Source organism: Podarcis gaigeae (genome assembly GCF_964106915.1).
Source record: "Podarcis gaigeae genome assembly, chromosome: 6".
Taxonomy (NCBI): domain Eukaryota; kingdom Metazoa; phylum Chordata; class Lepidosauria; order Squamata; family Lacertidae; genus Podarcis; species Podarcis gaigeae.
The window spans coordinates 9,232,153-9,251,853 of NC_139682.1; the positions used below are offsets into that span (position 1 = coordinate 9,232,153).

At 45.0% G+C, this 19,701-nt stretch overlaps 1 protein-coding gene across 2 annotated transcripts in view; it reads right to left on the reverse strand.

Moving 5' to 3' along the window:
• COL9A3 (collagen type IX alpha 3 chain) overlaps nt 1-19,701 on the reverse strand; it is a 67,703-nt gene that overhangs the window by 35,664 nt on the left and 12,338 nt on the right. For both annotated transcript variants that reach the window (XM_083744327.1, XM_083744326.1), the window contains exons 4-11: nt 18,819-18,854; nt 15,779-15,850; nt 15,408-15,461; nt 10,731-10,766; nt 8,565-8,588; nt 7,484-7,537; nt 4,523-4,576; nt 1,635-1,676 (exon numbers count right to left, since the gene is read on the reverse strand). In XM_083744327.1, the coding sequence (XP_083600453.1) occupies nt 1,635-1,676; nt 4,523-4,576; nt 7,484-7,537; nt 8,565-8,588; nt 10,731-10,766; nt 15,408-15,461; nt 15,779-15,850; nt 18,819-18,854 (372 nt within the window). The remainder of the gene's footprint in view (nt 1-1,634; nt 1,677-4,522; nt 4,577-7,483; nt 7,538-8,564; nt 8,589-10,730; nt 10,767-15,407; nt 15,462-15,778; nt 15,851-18,818; nt 18,855-19,701) is intronic.

The window sequence follows — 19,701 nt, forward strand, 5'->3', positions numbered from 1 at the left end:
CCTGCTCCTGCCAACCTAGCAGTTCGAAAGCACGTCAAAGTGCAAGTAGATAAATAGGTACTGTTCCGGCGGGAAGGTAAACAGCGTTTCCATGCACTGCTCTGGTTCGCCAGAAGCGGCTTTGTCATGGTGGCCACATGATCTGGAAGCTGTAAGCCGGCTCCCTTGGCCAATAAAGCGAGATGAGCACCACAACCCCAGAGTCGGCCACGACTGGGTCTAATGGTAAGGGGTCCCTTTACCTTTAACTCACTATGGCTTCTAAGAACAGTCGCTTGGGGCAGCTTTGGCCAGCCTGGTGTCCTTCAAATGTGTTGGACTACAACTCCCATCAGCCCCTGCCAGCTGCAGTTCAACACATCTGGAGGGCACCAGGTTGGTGAAGCCTTGTGTCCTGGGATACCTCAAAAAGTAAAGTCCTTTCCCCTCCCCCTCTTGCCCCCAGCCATGGTCTTCTTCAGCCTCAACTTATCTTAGTTCAGTGTCAATGGAAATTGGGAGAGAGATGTTAATGGTAGTTTCTTTACAAATCCACGGGACTTAAAGCAAGATTTTCCTTGGTATTTTCCTTGGTATTTCACCCCTTCAAAATGATAATAATAATAATGTCATTTCACAGCAAGGTTATAATTTTCTATTAGCTTCTATAGGATGCTCTTTTGAAAATGGAAAAGAAGGGAGGGGGACGCTGTCATTTCCCATCCAACCTCTAAAAAGGTTTTCCAATAAGGCGGTTCAAGGAAATTATTAGTTTCTCCTTGAGGACTCCAATTAGAAAACGAAGGGAACAACAGATGGGGAGCGCTGAAATGTTGCTTTGCCGACTCGCGTTAATGTCATGTTTGTTTCAACGCAAAGAATCAAGACTTTCTTGTGCGTGCTCAAAGCCCACAGAACTAACAGCTGCCCTGCCCATGGAAACAAGGTGCTGTTGTCAACCGCGGACCAAATTTGACTATTCCTATTTCAAAGGCATGAACAAAAGCGATGATTTAAACAAAGAGGAAGAAGATGCTTGTGATTTGATGAAGCCGTCGGCACCAGTTGTGCAGAACCAGTGCTCACCACCAGGGCATTCTTTGTGTATTTATTTATATGCCACTACATCACAAGTATTTGTCAAAGCTGTTTACAAAGGTTAAAAAAAGAAAGAACATGCAATAAAAGCGCAAGGACTTTTAATAGCTTGCATGGAGAAACAGAAAGGTTTTCTGCAGGCATTTAAAAATTGGCATCACTCAATTGTAATTCTTATTTTTTTTACAATTAGGGATTGTAAACAAACAAACAAACAAACAAAACCACCCTGAAAGTCATGTCCAAAGAGAATAAAACAGAATTATCAGTAAGAACCAGTAAAACATTCAAAGGATTGTCTACACAAAAATCTTTTTAGCAGACGCCAAAAAGCGTACAGTGAATGCGGCTCTTTAAAACATTCAAAGGATTGTCTACACAAAAATCTTTTTTAGCAGGCGCCAAAAAGAGTACAGTGAATGCGCCTGCCTGGTGTCAACAGGCAGGGAATTCCAGAGTGTAAGTTCTGTCACACTAAAAGATATATAGAGCTTAAGCATTTGTGCAGTTGGAAAATAACTCAGACAGTTTGATAGGTGTGTAAAAGGAAACAGTACCTGAAGGTCTCCATTGCCGTCAGGCATAACTCCAGGAATACCCTGCAACAAAGAGTGTGGGTTTAAAATATGTCGCCAATACATGCCAAGGGTAACAAAGAATATATTTGAATTCAGACAGGCTGCAAGCCGCTTTTATTGTGTTCCGTTTGAGTGTCTAATCAGCTCTGAACAATTTGTAATTTTTATTTGGAAGATTCAAGAGCTGGAAATAATCAAAACTGCATTTTATTTATTCATATCCTGCCTTTCTCCCAGTTGGGACCCAAGATAGCTCTCAGCACAAATGAAAAATAACATTATTATTATTATTATTTAAAAAACCAGCACTGAAACCCCTAAAAATGATGGAAAGGAAACATTATACAACACCCAATCTCAGAAGACTTTCACAACAGCCAGTTGATGGCCAAAACTGCCAGTGAAAAAAGGCGGGGGGGGGGGCAATCTAGCCTTCCATGGGAGGTATTTCCACAATCTTGGAGCAGCCACCAAGAAGGCCCTGCCTCAGGTCCTCACCAAACGTACCTGTGGATTAGGACCAAGCGATAATGGTTTTCAACATTGTGATGTATCACTAGCTAAACATCACAACATACCGATATATCACAATGTCTGAAATAAGGACAGAGGCGATGGCTGGCTTCACAGTTTTCCCCACATTGTGATTTTTGCATAGTGCGCACACAGACACGCACGATTCATGATATATTGCCAGGTCAAAAATTATGAAACCAATATCACCATATGGACTGAGAGGCAGTGTGGTGTAGTGGTTAAGAGCGGTGGACTCGTAATCTGGTGAACTGGGTTCGCTTCCCCGCTCCTCCACATGCAGCTGCTGGGTGACCTTGGGCTAGTCACACTTCTCTGAAGTCTCTCAGCCCCATTCACCTCACAGAGTGTTTGTTGTGGGGGAGGAAGGGAAAGGAGAATGTTAGCCGCTTTGAGACTCCTTCGGGTCGTGATAAAGCGGGATATCAAATCCAAACTCTTCTTCAAACCGCTTTTGGACAATACAGGATATTGATACATCACTCAGCCCTACCATGGGGGTGGCAGGACTGAGAGAATGGCCTCCTCAGAAGATGTCAAAGCCTGGGCAGGCTTATAGAGGGAGATACATTCCTTCAGAGAGCTTGGACCCAAGCTATAAGGGCTTTGTAGGTCATAACCATGTCTCCGAATTGTGACCAGACTCGCAGTCAGTGCAGCTGTAGCTAACCAAGTGTTTCTGTTCTCCCTGTAACCAGAGAACTGGCCACTGCAGCTTTGACCCACTGAAATTTCCAAACGTTTTTCGAAGGAAGTCCCAGTTAGAGTAATAGTAATCCAAATGGGGTATAAATTGTCAGGAGCTTGTCCTACTCTTGAGTAGGACCCTGGCAGAGACACATGCCTGACTGGCATGTTCTCTCCCTCCTGGTCGATTGTTCGGGAGCTTCAAAAGCTTTCTTCTGCCCGAACATCACAGCGCCAGATGCTAATAATAATAATAATAATAATAATAATAATAATAATAATAATAATAATAATAATTTATTTATTTATACCCCGACCATCTGGCTGGGTCCCCCCAGCCACTCTGGGCGGCTTCCAACAAAACACTAAAATACAATAACCTATTAAACATTAAAAGCTTCCCTAAACAGGGCTGCCAACAGACATCGGCACACTTAGGGATCCGCAGAGTCTTCGCAACTTGCGTGACAGACCTCAGCAACTGAGCATTTTGGCTAATCTACTTTATTTACATATAAACACACATGGAGCACTGCAACATGGCTCCCTTTCTCTCTAGCATCAGACAGCAAAGAGAGAAAAAGAACAAAGGACAATAGTCCCACTTCACAGAACACAGTAACACAAACATCCTGTCTCCATCATTCCCACTTTGTGGAGTCAAAACATACACCGTCAAGTGAAAGACAAAAATCCCATGACTGCAGCCATGGAGCAGGAATTCTAACATGTAAGTAAAGCGGTGTATCATCGTGGCACGTCAGACATCTCCAGGAATGGGCCATTTTTCTCACTGCCCTGCTCAGCAGGCTAATGCAATCCAGCCCATAGTCAACTCATCTGAAGTCAGTCTAAGCACACCAGATCTTACTACGCTGCAAGAAAAAATAATGGCTCCAAAAGACAAGTCACATGCTACGAGGGGTGCTTGACCTTTCAAATAAGTGCCACATTTTCCCGTGTATAACATCGTCTGTCCTCTCGCCGACAGAAGCTGCCAATCGCCCGCCCAATTGCCACAGCGACAGCCAATCAACTCCAGCACTTGCCGCAGCCACTAATAACACACCCAATAGCCGCTGACAATCGCCGGCTCACAGCAGGAACCAATCAAACATCTTGTCCCCCCTTTAGCACTATCCATGTATAAGACGACCCCCACTTTTTAGCATAACTTTTAAAGGAAAAAAAAAACCTAGTCTTTTACACAGAAAGGTACGGTACTTTTTCACCTCACTGGGCAATATGTGTCTCCAATTCATTATTGCGTTAGTAGAAGAAGAAGAGAAGAAGAGTTTGGATTTGATATCCCGCCTTTCACTCCCCTTCAGGAGTCTCAAAGCGGCTAACAATCTCCTTTCCCTTCCTCCCCCACAACAAACACTCTGTGAGGTGAGTGGGGCTGAGAGACTTCAGAGAAGTGTGACTGGCCCAAGTATTCACTGAACAGCACTCATGTGCATTGAAGTGCATTACAATTTTTCATCGGCTGTCAACAGCGAAAGCTATTGCTTTCCTAAACATAATGCTAAGAACTGGCATCCCTTGTGCTTTCCCCCGAAAGGATACAGTGATAGGCAGCTGAGCCAGGAATTTCCCCCAAGTGCAATAGTATGATCTGAAGGAAAAAAAAAACCTAAACTTACTAGTGGTCCTGGGGGTCCCGGTGGTCCAGCAAAACCAGGAAGTCCAGCTGGTCCCTAAACAGAATGAGAAATAGCAAAGGTTTCAGTGCAGGTACAGCCTATTTATATTTGTGGAGAAATGATTTCCAGCTTCAGCCAATGCAGATCTGGGAGAAGATTTTGAAGAATTGGAGGTTAGACATAAAGGCATCCCAAATTTATGAAATCCCATCACCATGCAAATTGTGGGTAGCTTCCATGGCACTCAATAAATCTTAAAAAGGTTTCTGATTCTTGAAAATGAGGGGAGGATTTGTTCTGCAAAACCTGGGGGAATGGATTAGCAATGATTTTATGACACAGTGCAAAGAATGCGCACTGTGGTGGGTTTCAAACAAGCCAGCAGTTACCAAATAAGGTCTGTTTAAATTAATGCACCTAGGTTAGTCGGGCCCATACATTGCAATGGGTCTACTCTGAGTAGGGCTAATATTGGAGACAACCCAATACCTGGAATACAGGTACAGGCTGCCTGTACAGATGTAGAAGTCTTTGGGATTTGACTGATTTGCACATCTCAACCATTGGTTACACAGCCAATGTTGAATGCACAAACACTCCTTATATAGTCCATTTTCCTGGTGTAGAATTTATACGACCTGTTCACATCATAACTGTCCCCCACCCTGCCCAGATTATATGCCTAGTTTATTTTGCGGTTCCCAAATACCGGAAAATAGGAGAAGGAGGGGGTCAATTTTCGTCACCTTCCCCTTTGTGGCAGGACACCGACTGGGTCTCCCAGGGTTCCAAAATGTGCTGAACGCCTCCGCAGGTATAAAAATCACCCCACAAGTCTTCCACAATTTGGAAGGTGATGGAAAAAAAGAGATAAAGGGGGCAGAGCTAGCATGTTCACCCGCACTAGGCCCCCTGACATTTTTGCAGTTTCCAACTAATGCATCCCAGCAGCGCAAGGATTTCTATTTGCACGACGGGAATTTATTCCTTCTTCTCCTCCCACTGTGTTCACCCCACATGCTTCCCAAATCTGCTCCAGAGGGTTGGGGGGGGGGGAGACCCCATAACAGATTTAGTGGAGGGGGGTGGAGAGGGGGCAAAATCCTGTGGCACCATCAGAAATCCTTGCGCTGATATGTTTTACTTGGTGATATTTTGCACACGTCCCCCTATTTGGATTATCTGAATGAAGATCTTGTTGCATTCTGTGTCTGTTTACTCAAGCACACTGATGCTCCAAAGCCACTCTTGCAGTGGAAATGTTGCCGGGGACTTAATATTTGCTCTCCCGGTCTCTCTGGGCTTCTCTGATGCAGCAGCTTTGCACAGCCAATCCCAACAACAATTTGAGCAGGCAAACAGTTTGATTTCCCTGCTGTGATTGTTATGTGAGGCCAAACAAAGTGGATGCCGTAAAGGTGAAAGCCCAGCCTGGCTGGGAAAGGATCACATGGGAGCCAGAAGAAAAACAGAGGAGAACAGGATACTAGCGGCAGGAAGTCTTGCACAGTCAAGCTCACTGAGTGGAAGAGGACCCCAGGAGCAGGGGAGTTAATGGCCAAGACGGGGGACAAAACAAAACATTTTTCAGAGGTCAAGTGCCATGCTCCATCCCTAAAGCAGGGATCACCAGCTTTTGCAGCAGGGCATATTTGCAAACTGGAGAAACTGCTGTGTGCAAACAGATTATGAAAAACAAGACAAAACATCAAACATTAAAAACTTCCCTAAACAGGGCTGCCTTCAGATGTCTTCAAAAAGTCAGATAGTTGTTTATTTCCTTGACATCTGATGGGAGGGCGTTCCACAGGGTGGGTGCCACCACCGAGAAGGCACTCTGCTTGGTTCCCTGCAACCTCACTTTTTGCAGGGAGGGAACCGCCAGAAGGCCCTCGGAGCTGGACCTCAGTGTCTGGGTTGGACGATAGAGGTGGAGATGCTCCTTCAGGTATACTGGACTGAGGCTGTTTAGGGCTTTAAAGGTCAGCAGCAACACTTTGAATTGTGCTCGGAAACCTACTGGGAGCCAATGTAGGTCTTTCAGGACCAGTGTTATATGGTCTCAGTGACCACTCCCTGTCACCAGTCTAGCTGCTGCATTCTGGATTAATTGCAGTTTCTGGGTCACCTTCAAAGGTAGCTTCTTTCAAGCCTCATTTCCAGGTGGGATGGTGGGGAACCTGGCAAGCACTGAAGAAGGTCTCTGTGGGCATGTGTGTGCCCATGGACACCTCCCTGGAGAACTCTGCTTTAGGGCATTCTGAGCGCCGCTGAGTTATCGTTAAATAAGGTGGTTAGCTGTAAAGAAGGGGAATTATGTTATAGGAGGGCAGCTTATTCCTGGGGTACCCAAAGGCATCCCAGCTCCCCACTGGGCCGTCGTCATGCAAAGAAAGCTTCAAGCAAGGTTAATGCTGCAACCCTGCATTCTTTTCACCGAAAACAAAAATTGCACAAACCACCTCCATGAATTGTTTTTGTGTGTGTAGCTGTTTCCTTCCAAGCAGTGCTGGGTTTAGGGCGGTTCCACAGTACAGGCCGCCGAACCGAGGGGGCACAAAATAACAATAACAATCAACCTACATTTATATGACTACATACGGAGAAGATTGATAAAAAAAACCACCGTGCCAAAAAGAGTTGTTGTGAAAATAAGAAATATTTCCGGGGGGGAAGGGGACAAAGGTTGTGCTCACTCAGGACGCCAAATGACCAAAGTCTATCTCTGCTCCAAGAGCTGCTCCCTTCTCAGCCACAACAGCCAAATTTTGAATTGATTCAGCACTTGGCTCTGAAAGGGTGCCATTATGCTGGCAGGCGTTGCTTATAAAGGAAATATCGGCACCTGGTCATTTGGACATACAGTGGCAACACCTGAAAAACGCAGTGCTGAAAGACAAGAGATTTGTCCCTTTGGGGCGCATCCTGGCATGGGAAACTTCAGAAGGAAGGGGAACTCACGGGTGGTCCTGGGTATCCATTTCCACCTGGGAGCCCACTGGGGCCTGGAGGTCCCTGCAAAAGAAAGCATGTTATATGAGCCAGAATCGTAAGACAGGAGCTCTGAACGTCCAAGGTATTCGAATCATCTTGCTAAGGAGCTGTTCTTACTTCGCAATCCAATCCATCATTTATTGCGTTTGACTAAAAGCCATTACAAAGCCAATTACGGATCCAGCAAGTCAATTAAAACCTGTTAAATATATATATATCCAGAGATATACATCCATTTACAATAAGTCAAATTAATGAATCGCCTGCACTGTCTACAGCGTTGTCTTTTATATAGCTAGCAAGAATACTTTTAGCTGCTTTAGCAAACAGGGCTGTTTTGTATGGCACAACCGGATCGCAATCAGATAACAGCCAACATATTTTCACTTCAGGGTTCTGTCCCTGTAGTGTTGCCAGCATCTGTTCCAAAAAAATCTCTTTCTGGGGTTTGGATAGGGGTGACAGGGATTATATAATGGGGGAGATTGTCTACCTCACCTACCCCACAAATAGGGACGCGGGTGGCGCTGTGGGTTAAGCCACAGAGCCTAGGACTTGCTGATCAGAAGGTCAACGGTTCAAATCCCCGCGACGGGGTGAGCTCCCATTGCTCGGTCCCTGCTCCTGCCAACCTAGCAGTTCAAAAGCACGTCAAAGTGCAAGTAGATAAATAGGTACCGCTCCGGCGGGAAAGTAAACGGCGTTTCCGTGCGGTGCTCTGGTTCGCCAGAAGCAGCTTAGTCATGCTGGCCACATGACCTGGAAGCTGTACGCTGGCTCCCTCAGCCAGTAAAGCGAGATGAGCGCTGCAACCCCAAAGTCGGCCACGACTGGACGTAAGGGTCAGGGGTCCCTTTACCTTTACCTTTACCCCACAAATAGAAAGTCTTAAATGCCTTGGAACATTTCTAGATCTTCCATCTAAAACTGATGTAGGCATTGTTTGAAAACGGAGAGCTGTGAAGGCAGTTTTCAGGGAGGCAAATGTAAGTATTGAGCTCTGGTGTGGTTAGATTTCAGCAAATAGTACCAAGCTGGTCTTACTTACCGGAGGCCCTGGAAGTCCTTTGCCCTGAAAGTGAGATCAAAATTACATTTAAAAAATAGAAGATTCATAAAAAATAGACCTTGTTTGAAAACCCACTCTCTCCTCTCTTTTCCCTTCCCTTTATTCAAACATAAAATGTGCAATTTTAAAACATTAGTAAACTATTTGGCCCTTTTCCTGCTAAGGGAATGGATGTTCTTACACGGACGTAAGAGGCTGTGAGGAAATGTGAAAACTGATGCAGTGAACTAAGTTGCACATGGTGGTTTTGTTAAGTATAATTGTTTAATGCACATTGAAATGGAAAATAACTCTATAATGTGCCTGCATGTATACTGTGAAGCATGGCATGGAAATTTCCACTGAAGCTGCAGAGAGCCTAACAGGATAATCATTAAGTGGGGCTGCATCTCTGCTGGCTCAGTCACAAGGGGTTTAGCTGAGAATCCCATAGGTCTATGCATATGCTTTGTTTTCCAGCTGCTGAAGAGAACGGACATGCTAATCTCTCCAGTAAAACAGCCACAGGCTAAATGGAGGCTGTTTGAAGAGAGATACTGTATAGCTTTGATTTTTTAGCTCAGGATGCAAGATGCTAGAAATCTAAAAGGTTTATACCTATGCTGGGATCAGTATAAAGAAATAGGCAACTATCTGAATGTAACTTTTATTGTTTCAAGTTGTTTGGAGTTAAAGTTCTGCAAGTAAAGTTTTTGAACCATATTTTTGGATTGGAGAATTTTTATTTCAAAGAAGAGTCCATTTGTATTCATCCAACAGCTTCCATAGGCGCAATATTAATAACCTCAATAGGTTTCTCATCCAACAGGTGATGCTACTGTGACTGCCCATAACTGCCCATCAGGAAGACCAAAGTGACTTATCCTTTGAGCCCAGTAAGACAAACACCCACCATCTATTAAATGATCATCTGAGGACTTTCCTGGCCTTGCTACATTTGAACATATTTCTTATAATTGTCAATATTGAACAGCTGTCTGTCAGGACATTTGGGTGCTATATATCAACTTGTAGGTTTAAACTGAGATGGATATATTGATGGTTTTTGTATTATTATTATTGGGAGCTGGGGTTTATTTTTTGCCTTTTCGCTTCTTTCCTTCGTTAAATTTGCTATAAAAATAAAGAAATGTCAGCAATTGCGCATGTTAGCTGTTTAATGGAGAGGACCAACTCTGACCAATGCAGCATGCACAGTTCCTTCTTCAGCTACAAAAACCAAAACAAAAACACATGTGGTTTCCTCCCCTGAAATGATCCAGGTGACAGAACATCAGTTCACATCATGATGTAACATTAACAACAGAGACAAAAGGCAATAATGTGAACTATTGGCACAATAACCTCACAGCTTTCTGCAGCGATGGCACAAGATTTATTAACAAAATGGTATTTTGCACCTTTATAACTTTTATGAGCTGGTCCAAATCCTTGCTGATTCCAATGGAAATAATATTCCTAATGACTTCGCCACCCCAGTAACTAACTGTGGCTAAATTTACCCATCTGTTGGCGCTGGCTAATTTTCAGGCCCAGCAGGCGTAGAGTTGGAAATTGAACACTGGATCACATCTAGCAGCTCCTCTCTTGACTATTCTTGGACACACAAAGCTTCCTTGTGCCATGTAGTCTGGTACTATCTACTATGACTTCCCATTTTCCAGCTGCTTTAAACAGGAGGTGCTGGGACCACCTGGATCAGGGGACGGTAAGGTTTACCGCCTGGGCCAGTTCACTCCAGCGGAGATCCCTCCATAGGCCAGACTGCGCACGACCCCACGATTTTCGGCGTCTACACCTGCACAGACGCAATTTCCGGCGTCTGTGTCTGCGCAGACGTGATTTCCAGTGCCACGAAAGCGAGTCCCTGTGCCGCGCTGATTTAGCACAGCTCACAGGGACTTGCCAAGTGGATGGCTCGGTTCGGGGGCTGGTTAAGCAACCCCCGCTTGTGGCCCATGGGCCTTAGGTTGCCGACCCCTGACCTGGATGCAAAAAGTGTGTTCTGCCCTTGCCTTATTCCTGCGACTTCAGAAACAGCAGCACGAAGGATCCCCGTTGACATTGCACTACGCAGCAATGTGCGTGATGCACAACCTATGCCATACTTATATGCGAGAGATATAAAATTGTAGGTTCACTTACGGCTGGTCCAGCTGGCCCTGGAGGTCCTATGGCGCCCTGCCAGATAGAAACATTAAAATTAGCGCTGCACTGAATTTGGATTCCACTGTGAAAGTTGCCATTTAGGGACAGATGTCAAAATGATCACAGAAACCCTGCATTCTGCTCTTTCATGAACACCTCTTTGCAGTCATGGTTCCTCTGATTTCTTTTTTATTCGTTTGTTTTTGCATATATATGCCACCTTTATCTTCCAAAGAGGTCTCCTCCTTCCCATTTCATCTGCAAAGCAACCCTGAAAGGCCGGTTAGGTTGAGAGGCGATGACTGGCCCAAGCTCACCCAGTGAGTTTCAGGGCTGAGTGGGGATCCTAACCCTGGTCTCTCCCAGGTCATAGTCCAAACACTCTAACCATTACACAACACTGCTGCTCCTGCTTTGGGATGTGGGGAAGTGGGAATTCATGCCTACTGCCCAACCATCTGAGAAGGTGCTCCCAGCCTTGTCAAATGGTGCTGAGCACTGGTGATCACAAAACCAGTTCTACCTTGTACATAATAACACACAAGTGGTTGGTGCAGAAAGAGACTCATGTCGCCTTGCACAACTGAATGCACAGCCCAGTTCAGCGTGAATGGGTGTACTTCTGGATGCCAGCATTGCCCATTTGCACTAGATCGCTTTGAACTAGTTGTGCAAAAAACAACACCCCAACCTCTTCATGTTGATGCTTTTGGATGTATAGAGATGCAGGTATAGATCAATTGCAGGAAATAATAAATTACATAGTTGTTTGCCCTCCCCTCCCTTTCAACTCAGTAATAAGAAATGATCAGGCTTGATTAAAAAACGTAAAACAGAAAAATCAGTTCCACACATTGGCCTACTGAAAAAACCTTTCTGACCAACGTCACAAATTCACACCAGGCAAAGTGGTAACTTTCCTCGTTTGCTTTATACCAAGGCAGAGGGTTCTCTCTGTTTTTTGAATTTTTTAAAATTAGTTTTCCAACATAACCCCAATAAAGTGGTACCTCGGTTTCCGAACATAATCCATTCCGGAAGACCGTTCCGAGTTCCAAAACGTTCAAAAATGGGAAACTCAATATGGAAAACTCAACATGGAAGCCGCGTGGCATGTTCAACTTCCGAGGTACTTTCGAAAACCGAAGCATTTACTTCTGGGTTTACGGTGTTCGTAAACTGAAATGATTGTCAACGGAAACATTTGAAAACCAAGGTACCACTGGTACCTTGCCAAATTATAATAGTAATGATTAATTCCCAAATTATCAAAATTATCAAAATGTCAATCAACTTCCAATTAATTCATTTTAGGTAAAGTGGCTACCCGCATGGTGGACTGGGTGCAATTTCCGATCTTATATCACTGCGTTCCATAATCTTAATTAATATCAGTTACATTTCAGTTATATTAATAATCCCTTAGTCAACAGCTGCATAATTATTGGTTTCCATCCATGATGTTACAATATATAAATTTATAAAGCTTCAAGTGAGGAACTAAAATGTTATCTTTATTCTGCCCTGCATGTGAAAACTGTTATGTTCATGGAGGTCATGTGACTTGTGTGGCAGCACAACCCGAAAGACGCATGTCCAGGTTTTGCGCTGGGGCATGTCAGAGGGTATGGTAGCACCATTCATGTTGCAAGAAAAAAGATTCCTACTAAACATCAGGAAGAACTTTCTAACAGAAAGAGTTGTTCTGGTTGTGGATTCTCCTTCCTTGAGAGCCAGTGTGATGTAGTGGTTAAGAGCAGTGGACTCGTAATCTGGTGAACCAGATTCGCTTCCTCGCTCCTCCACATGCAGCTGCTGGGTGACCTTGGGCTAGTCACACTTCTTTGAAGTCTCTCAGCCCCACTCACCTCACAGAGTGTTTGTTGTGGGAGAGAAAGGGAAAGGAGGATGTTAGCCACTTTGAGACTCCTTCAGGCAGTAATAAGGCAGGATATCAAATCCAAACTCTTTTTCTTCTTCTCTTCTTCCTTGGAGGTTTTTAAGCAGAGGTGGGAGGGTCATCTGTCGTGGATGCTTTAGCTGAGATTCCTGCATTGCAGGGAGTCGGACAATGACTCTTGGGTCATTGGGTCTTGGCAGATGAAAAATAACAGGCACAGGAGGAGTTCAGCACCCCTCCTGCCCCTCATTTGCAAAGCGCCTCCCCCTTTCCCACCATTGCTATAATATTGGCAAGCATGTCTCTTAACCCCATTTGAGGATGTAAGTGCCTTTAAGTAGGGACTTGTCACAGCAACATAAGGAGAGAAAGCTGGATCAGGCAAATGGCCCATCTAGTCCACCATCCTGTTCTCACAGTGGAAAATCGGATGCTTGTGGGAGGCCCGCAAGCAGGATTCGAACACAAGAGCATTCCCCTTTTCTGCGGCTTCCAGTAACTGGTTTGTTGTTGTTTAGTTGTTTAGTTGTGTCCGACTCTTCGTGACCCCAAGGACCAGAGCACACCAGGCACTCCTGTCTTCCACTGCCTCCCGCAGTTTGGTCAAACTCATGCTGGTAGCTTCGAGAACACTGTCCAACCATCTCGTCCTCTGTCATCCCCTTCTCCTTGTGCCCTCCTTCTTTCCCGACATCAGGGTCTTTTCCAGGGAGTCTTCTCTTCTCATGAGGTGGCCAAAGTATTGGAGCCTCAGCTTCAGGATCTGTCCTTCCAGTGAGCACTCAGGGCTGATTTCCTTCAGAATAGATAGGTTTGATCTTCTTGCAGTCCATGGGACTCTCAAGAGTCTCCTCCAGCACCATAATTCAAAGGCATCAATTCTCTGGCGATCAGCCTTCTTTATGGTCCAGCTCTCACTTCCATACATCACTACTGGGAAAACCATAGCTTTAACTATATGGACCTATATTCCAGTACTATACTATATTCCAGTAACTGGTACTGAGAAGCATTGCTGGCTATGACCATGGAGGCAGAACAGAGATAATCCTGTCGAAAGCTTTCTCCTCCATGAATTTGCCTTAAAAAAAGGGACTTGGTTTACAAAAACATCTGAAAAGCTGTTGCTTGATTTGGAGTTCAAAAGGAAGGGCACCCTGGCATTCTGCATACCACACCAAAGCAGATTAGTAGGGTTTTTCCCCCCTGTTAAATTTAAAGACAACCCTCTAATCAGATGGACAGCTTCTGAGAGCTCAAAGCCATAATTAATTCCATTTCCACCCCCTTAAGATCAGGCTGTAATCCCATCAAGATCAACTTTGTTTACAAATGCCAGCTTAGTTATATATTTTTAAAAGCTCAGTTATTCACATTTTTTTGTTCCTGGACTACTTCCTGACAGATCCTAAACTAGTCTTTTACAGTTACAGATAGGTAGCCATGTTGGTCTGCCATAGTCAAAACAAAAAAAATTCCTTCCAGTAGGACCTTAAAGACCAACTAAGTCAGTTCTTGGTATGAGCTTTCGTGTGCATGCACACTTCTTCAGATATCTGAAGAATCTGAAGAAGTGTGCATGCACACGAAAGCTCATACCAAGAACTGACTTAGTTGGTCTTTAAGGTGCTACTGGAAGGAATTTTTTTTGTTTAGTCTTTTACAGCGCTGGCTGCTTGGAAGGAAAGAGTGGATTGTTGTCCTTCTTAATGACTGAAGAAATGATGAGTTCTCAGAGAAAGCTTGCTAATTCTTACATCAAATCCGCTGCAGAACTCGCATAAATCCTGAGCTAAAATCCCTTAAAATACAGAAAGTGATTCACATACTGGTTAGCTGTATGTGCAGTGGGTAACAGCAAAGTTGGGGGACCTGTGGACATCTCCAGATATTGTTTAGCCTGGATAAAAGGAGACTGAGAGGAGAGATGATAGCCATCTTCAAATATCTAAAGGACTGTCACATGGAGTATGGCGCAACCTTGTCTTCTCCTGCTTGGGAGGGTAGGACTCCAACCAATGGCTTCAAGTTGCAAGAAAGGAGATTCCAACTAAACATCAGGAAGAACTTTCTGAAGGTAAGAGCTGTTCAACCATGGAATTGTTTCCCTTGGGAGATGGTGGACTCTCCTTCCTTAGAAGTTTTTAAGCAAAGGTTGGATGGCCATCTGTCATGGATGCTTTAACTGAGATTCCTGCATTGCAGGGGGTTGGACTAGATCAGAGTTTCTCAAATTTGGATCTCCAGCTGGTTTTGGACTACAGTTCCCATCATCCCTCACCACTGGTATTGCTGCCTAGGGATGATGGGAGTTGTAGTCCAACAACAGCTGGAGACTTGAGGTTGGGAAACACTGGACTAGACGAATCTCAGGGTCCCTTCCAACTCTACGATTCTAGTCTCCCATCAACCCCAGCCAGCACAACCAATGGTCAGGGATGCTGGGACTTGCAGAAGAACAACATCTAGAGGGCTGCACGTTCCTCACCCCCCATTCTAGATCAACTATCACAGGGGCAGTGGGACCATTTTTAGCTTCACTTCTGGGCAAACCATCTGATAGCCACATGGCAGAGGTGGGCGGGGCCAGAGGCAGAATTGGGTGGAACCGTTAATTGCCAATTTCACCTTTTCTGAAGGAGAACCCAGCAACACCTAGATGACCTCAGGTTTTCCATCCCTCGCATGCAGATTAATATTGCCATTCCACTTTGGTTAATGAGCTTGCTTTTGCTCCAATGGTCCTTCATGTTTTTAAAAGTTCTGGTACTTACTCTGTCCCCTGGTGGCCCTACTGGTCCAGGTGGGCCATCGGATCCCGTTAAACCCTGACAAAGAAGCAGCAGAGAAAATATTAACATTTTCATTTATGAGATTTCTTACCCATCCTTCACCATGAGGTCCAGAGGCGGGATACAATGACTGACAAAATTCAGTATTAAAACCAGTCTTTAAAAATTATAGCCAAGAGAACAGAGTGGGGTCCTTTTTTAAAAAAGAAAAGAAAAGAAAAGAGAATGACTATATTGAAGAACACACAGAGAGAGATTTCCCCCCATAATTTGAGTGCTGGGATGTGAGCAAAGCATGCTGGGAATCGCTCTCACTAAAGAGGAGGGCGCAGGAAGGAATATTCAATACTTACATCTACTCCCGGAAGGCCAGGCAAGCCGGCATTCCCTGCTTTCCCAGGCTTCCCTGGTGCTCCTTTTGGCCCCTAAAACCAGATTAAGAGGCAGGCACTGTTAATATAACAACCACAGAGATATAACAGGATAGCATGGCTTCAGCGTTGACACTTTCTCAAAGCGTGGACTCTGCAGCATACCGGTATATAAGCGCGGAATTCCTTTCAAGTCTCGTAATTGGAATCCACGCTTGACTCCCACCAGCAGGAAGGTCCCCCTCAGCGGAATTCTATCCCTGTGGCCTGCCTAGTTGTTAAGTATTTCTCAAGGCTCTGAGCACTTCTCTGCTGTGGGATGTGGAGAAAGCTTTGTGCTCCCCAGGCATTTCTCTGCAGCCCCACAAGCTACAGCAGTGGTTCTCAAAGGGTGTGGTGTGCCACGTGGCCGGAGGAGGTGGCAAGCGTGGCAGGAAGACCCAAGGCCAATCCATATGCCAAGGGTGCTTTCCGGCCAAAGGAATGTGCACTGCAGATAGCTAAGTATTTATTGCCAAAGATAACACAGTCGCTTCTACAGCTCTGGGTAGATAATTTATTACAGTCGGAGACCAGCTTATAAAACACACTTGGGGGTACAGTCCCAGAAGGAAAACAAACATTTAAAACAATGTACAACAATAAATTAAAAATTTATAAATGCGATAAGCATATACTTAAAACTTTAAGATAAGCTACCACAGAGAGATGACCCAGAGTCACCCATGGAACCGAGTTTGGGGATTTTCTTAACGAACTAGTTTGAGTCAGGGGGTGGTCTGCGCCTACAGATCTGTACACAGAATCTGGCGACCATCTGGGTCGTCTTATGACCTTTGCCTAACAGGAAAACGTCAAATTTTTGCTTTTCCGGGAGGTCAGTGAGCCTCACCAGCAGGGGATCAATGGTCTCACTACAGTGGTACCTCAGGTTAAGTACTTAATTCGTTCTGGAGGTCCATTCTTAACTTGAAACTGTTCTTAACCTGAAGCACCACTTTAGCTAATGGGGCCTCCTGCTCCTGCCGCGCCGCCAGAGCACAATTTCTGTTCTCATCCTGAAGAAAAGTTCTTAACCTGAAGCACTATTTCTCGGTTAGTGGAGTCTGTAACCTGAAGCATATGTAACCTGAAACGTATGTAACCTGAGGTACCACTGTACGTGCCTCTTCATAAAAGAACAAGCACTCTGGGCTTCCTATCTCCCCCAATGAACAGACGCAAAGTCTCTGAGCATATGGGAATTTTTAAAAGGAACAGCTCTGGGTATCAATGCACAACAATCCAGCGGCTAGGCAGCTGTGCCCAGGTCCACGCTTTGTGGAGCAGTGGGAGCAACAGAGGACCACTTGCTACAGCCAGAGACTTCCTCTGCTCATCCCTTTTCAGTCCCCTCCTGGTTCTGGGAGACAGTGGTGCAGGAAAAGGTGGGGAAGCATCCAGCCCTTCACTTGCCTGACCTGCATCTTCTTCCTCCTGTGCTCCACCCTCCAGCTCTGAAGCTCCCCCTGCCTCTGAGTCTTGCCTCCTGGGTGGTACAGGTCCCCCACAAACCACTGCCCTCCTCTCGCGAGTCAGACTCCAGGCTCCCTTCTACTGCTGCACCCTCCACAATGCCCTGCCAGTCCCTGACACAATATTATACTTTGGGAACGATCTGTGTTCTTATGCAGCTGCATTGTTCTATGCTTCCTGTAAGTCCCGTGATCATATTCTTAAAAAAAGTTCTGTGATATAAATCAAACACTGCTAGGATGTCAAGCTTAAGGGAATCTGTTTCTACCCCCCATGGAAGTAGATAAGTAGAACAAAGGAAAAGGCGTCTTCCTACCAGTTAGAAACTTTAATAATCACAGCAAGAGAACAAAGAAACCATCTCCTAGAATGGCGGTGCTCCCAATTAAGGATTTCACCCCCTTCTGTCCCTATTAATCTACGTCACTCCAACATCTTGTACTCTGAGTTTATACCCTGTGTTTTCTGTTCTGCCACTTTCTCAGCTTTTCTTGACCTTGGGCTGAGCGGAGGAATGCTGTCCAGAGACTGTGAATCTGTTAACTCTCTCCCTCTCCCATTGTTTCTTCTCCTAGCTGTTCCCCATCCAGTATTTCCCAGCTACTGCCTTCTGAACTATGTCCCTCTACAAACCACTGTTCCAAATCTATGCTGCCCTCCTGCTCCTGGGAAGATTCAGGATCAGAGGGAGGGGGAGGTTCCACCATTCCTCCTCACTGCAGCCCACCTCAGCACAGAGGCTCTCAAGTTTTTCATCCCTACCTGTCCTTCTTTCAGAAATAAGAGTTACCGAAAGCTGCTTTTATTTCCCAGACAAGTGTGTTCCTTGGTCCTTTGCTGTCTCTACTCCTCCTATACCCTTTGCCCCTGATTCTGGTCTCTTTCTTGTACCACAGATGCTTCTGATCATTCCTTGGGCTCTGTATTCCATCTAGCTCTGTATTGTCTACACTGACTGGCAGAAACACTCCAGGGTTTCAGGGTCTCTCTGAACCCTACCTGGAGATGCTGGGGATTTGAACCCGGAACCTTCTGCATCAACCTCATTACTATTATTAACTTTTATTTTTTTATTATCCATTATTATTACTATTATTATTAAAATCTTGCATACCAGCCTTTGTCAAAAGACCACGGGGCAGCTTACAACACAGAACACAAAGCACAATACAGAATGCCATATCTATGCAATATACAGATCTGAACAGTTACAGAAATAAAATCACAATAAGGAAAAATGCACAACAGAAGACAGCTTCTCATAAAATGCAGATTCTCACTGCAGCAAAATAATAAATAAATAAGGGAGAAAATGGGCAGTGGGGTATCTAAAAATACAGTAACAGAGCACAGATGCAGAATTTTCCCTCTATCCAAAGTAGTTCTTAATCCCAGCCACCCACATAGAGCATCTGCATGCAAAGTCTATGGTCTACCACCGAGCGATGGCGCTTGTTGGACTCCCTCAAGGACAACATAAAGGAATGTTAAATGAGCAAATACTTACTGGTGGACCAGGCAAACCAGGAGGACCAGGCTCTCCCTAAATATTTTAAAAGAAAGCAGAATTAAGAGTTAGGTTCCTATCTCCACCGCCAGCTGCCATATTTACACCCAATCTTTCCCCAGCCCCACTAAAAGCACATGAAGATTTCCTGTAAGTCCGGATGCTTGAGTACTTGCTAGAACTTCACTGTCCGCTAAGATTTAGGAACTCCTAAAGCATCATTTTTAGAGACACGGTCTCCGCAGCAACAGCAGGCGTTGCAGCCTTCTAACAGTTTGACTTCACCCCCAAAGGCACACTCCTCCTTTGTCTCTCGAAACAGACAGATGCCAACCACCCAAGACCGATGCATGTATCGTTCCATTGCTTTGAGATGGTTAACAGGAAGTGATTCTTGAATGGAACGAAATTCAGAAAATAAACATTCCTAATTTGAAAAATAAATTTGTTATAAGTTGTCCCACATGTCCAGAAAAAGTAGACACATTTGCTGCCAAGAGCAAGCTAAATTGGACCATCCAAACAGATGGCTTTAAAAAAGAACGAGGCAAAGTCATGGATATCAGTGGCTACTCATCGTGATGGCTATAAGTAGGACCTTATGCACTTCCCAGAAACACGGGTAAAATCTGAAGGCCCATGAAACCACCACCATGCTGAAGCTAAGCCAGGTCTGGTCAGAGCACAATTCAAAGTGTTGGTGCTGACCTTTAAAGCCCTAAACGGCCTCAGTCCTGAATACCTGAAGGAGCATTTCCACCCCCATCGTTCTGCCCGGACATTGAGATCCAGTTTCAAGGGCCTTCTGGTGGTTCCCTCCCTGCGAGATGTGAGGTTACAGGAAACAAGGCATAGGGCCTTCTCGGTAGTGGCGCCCACCCTG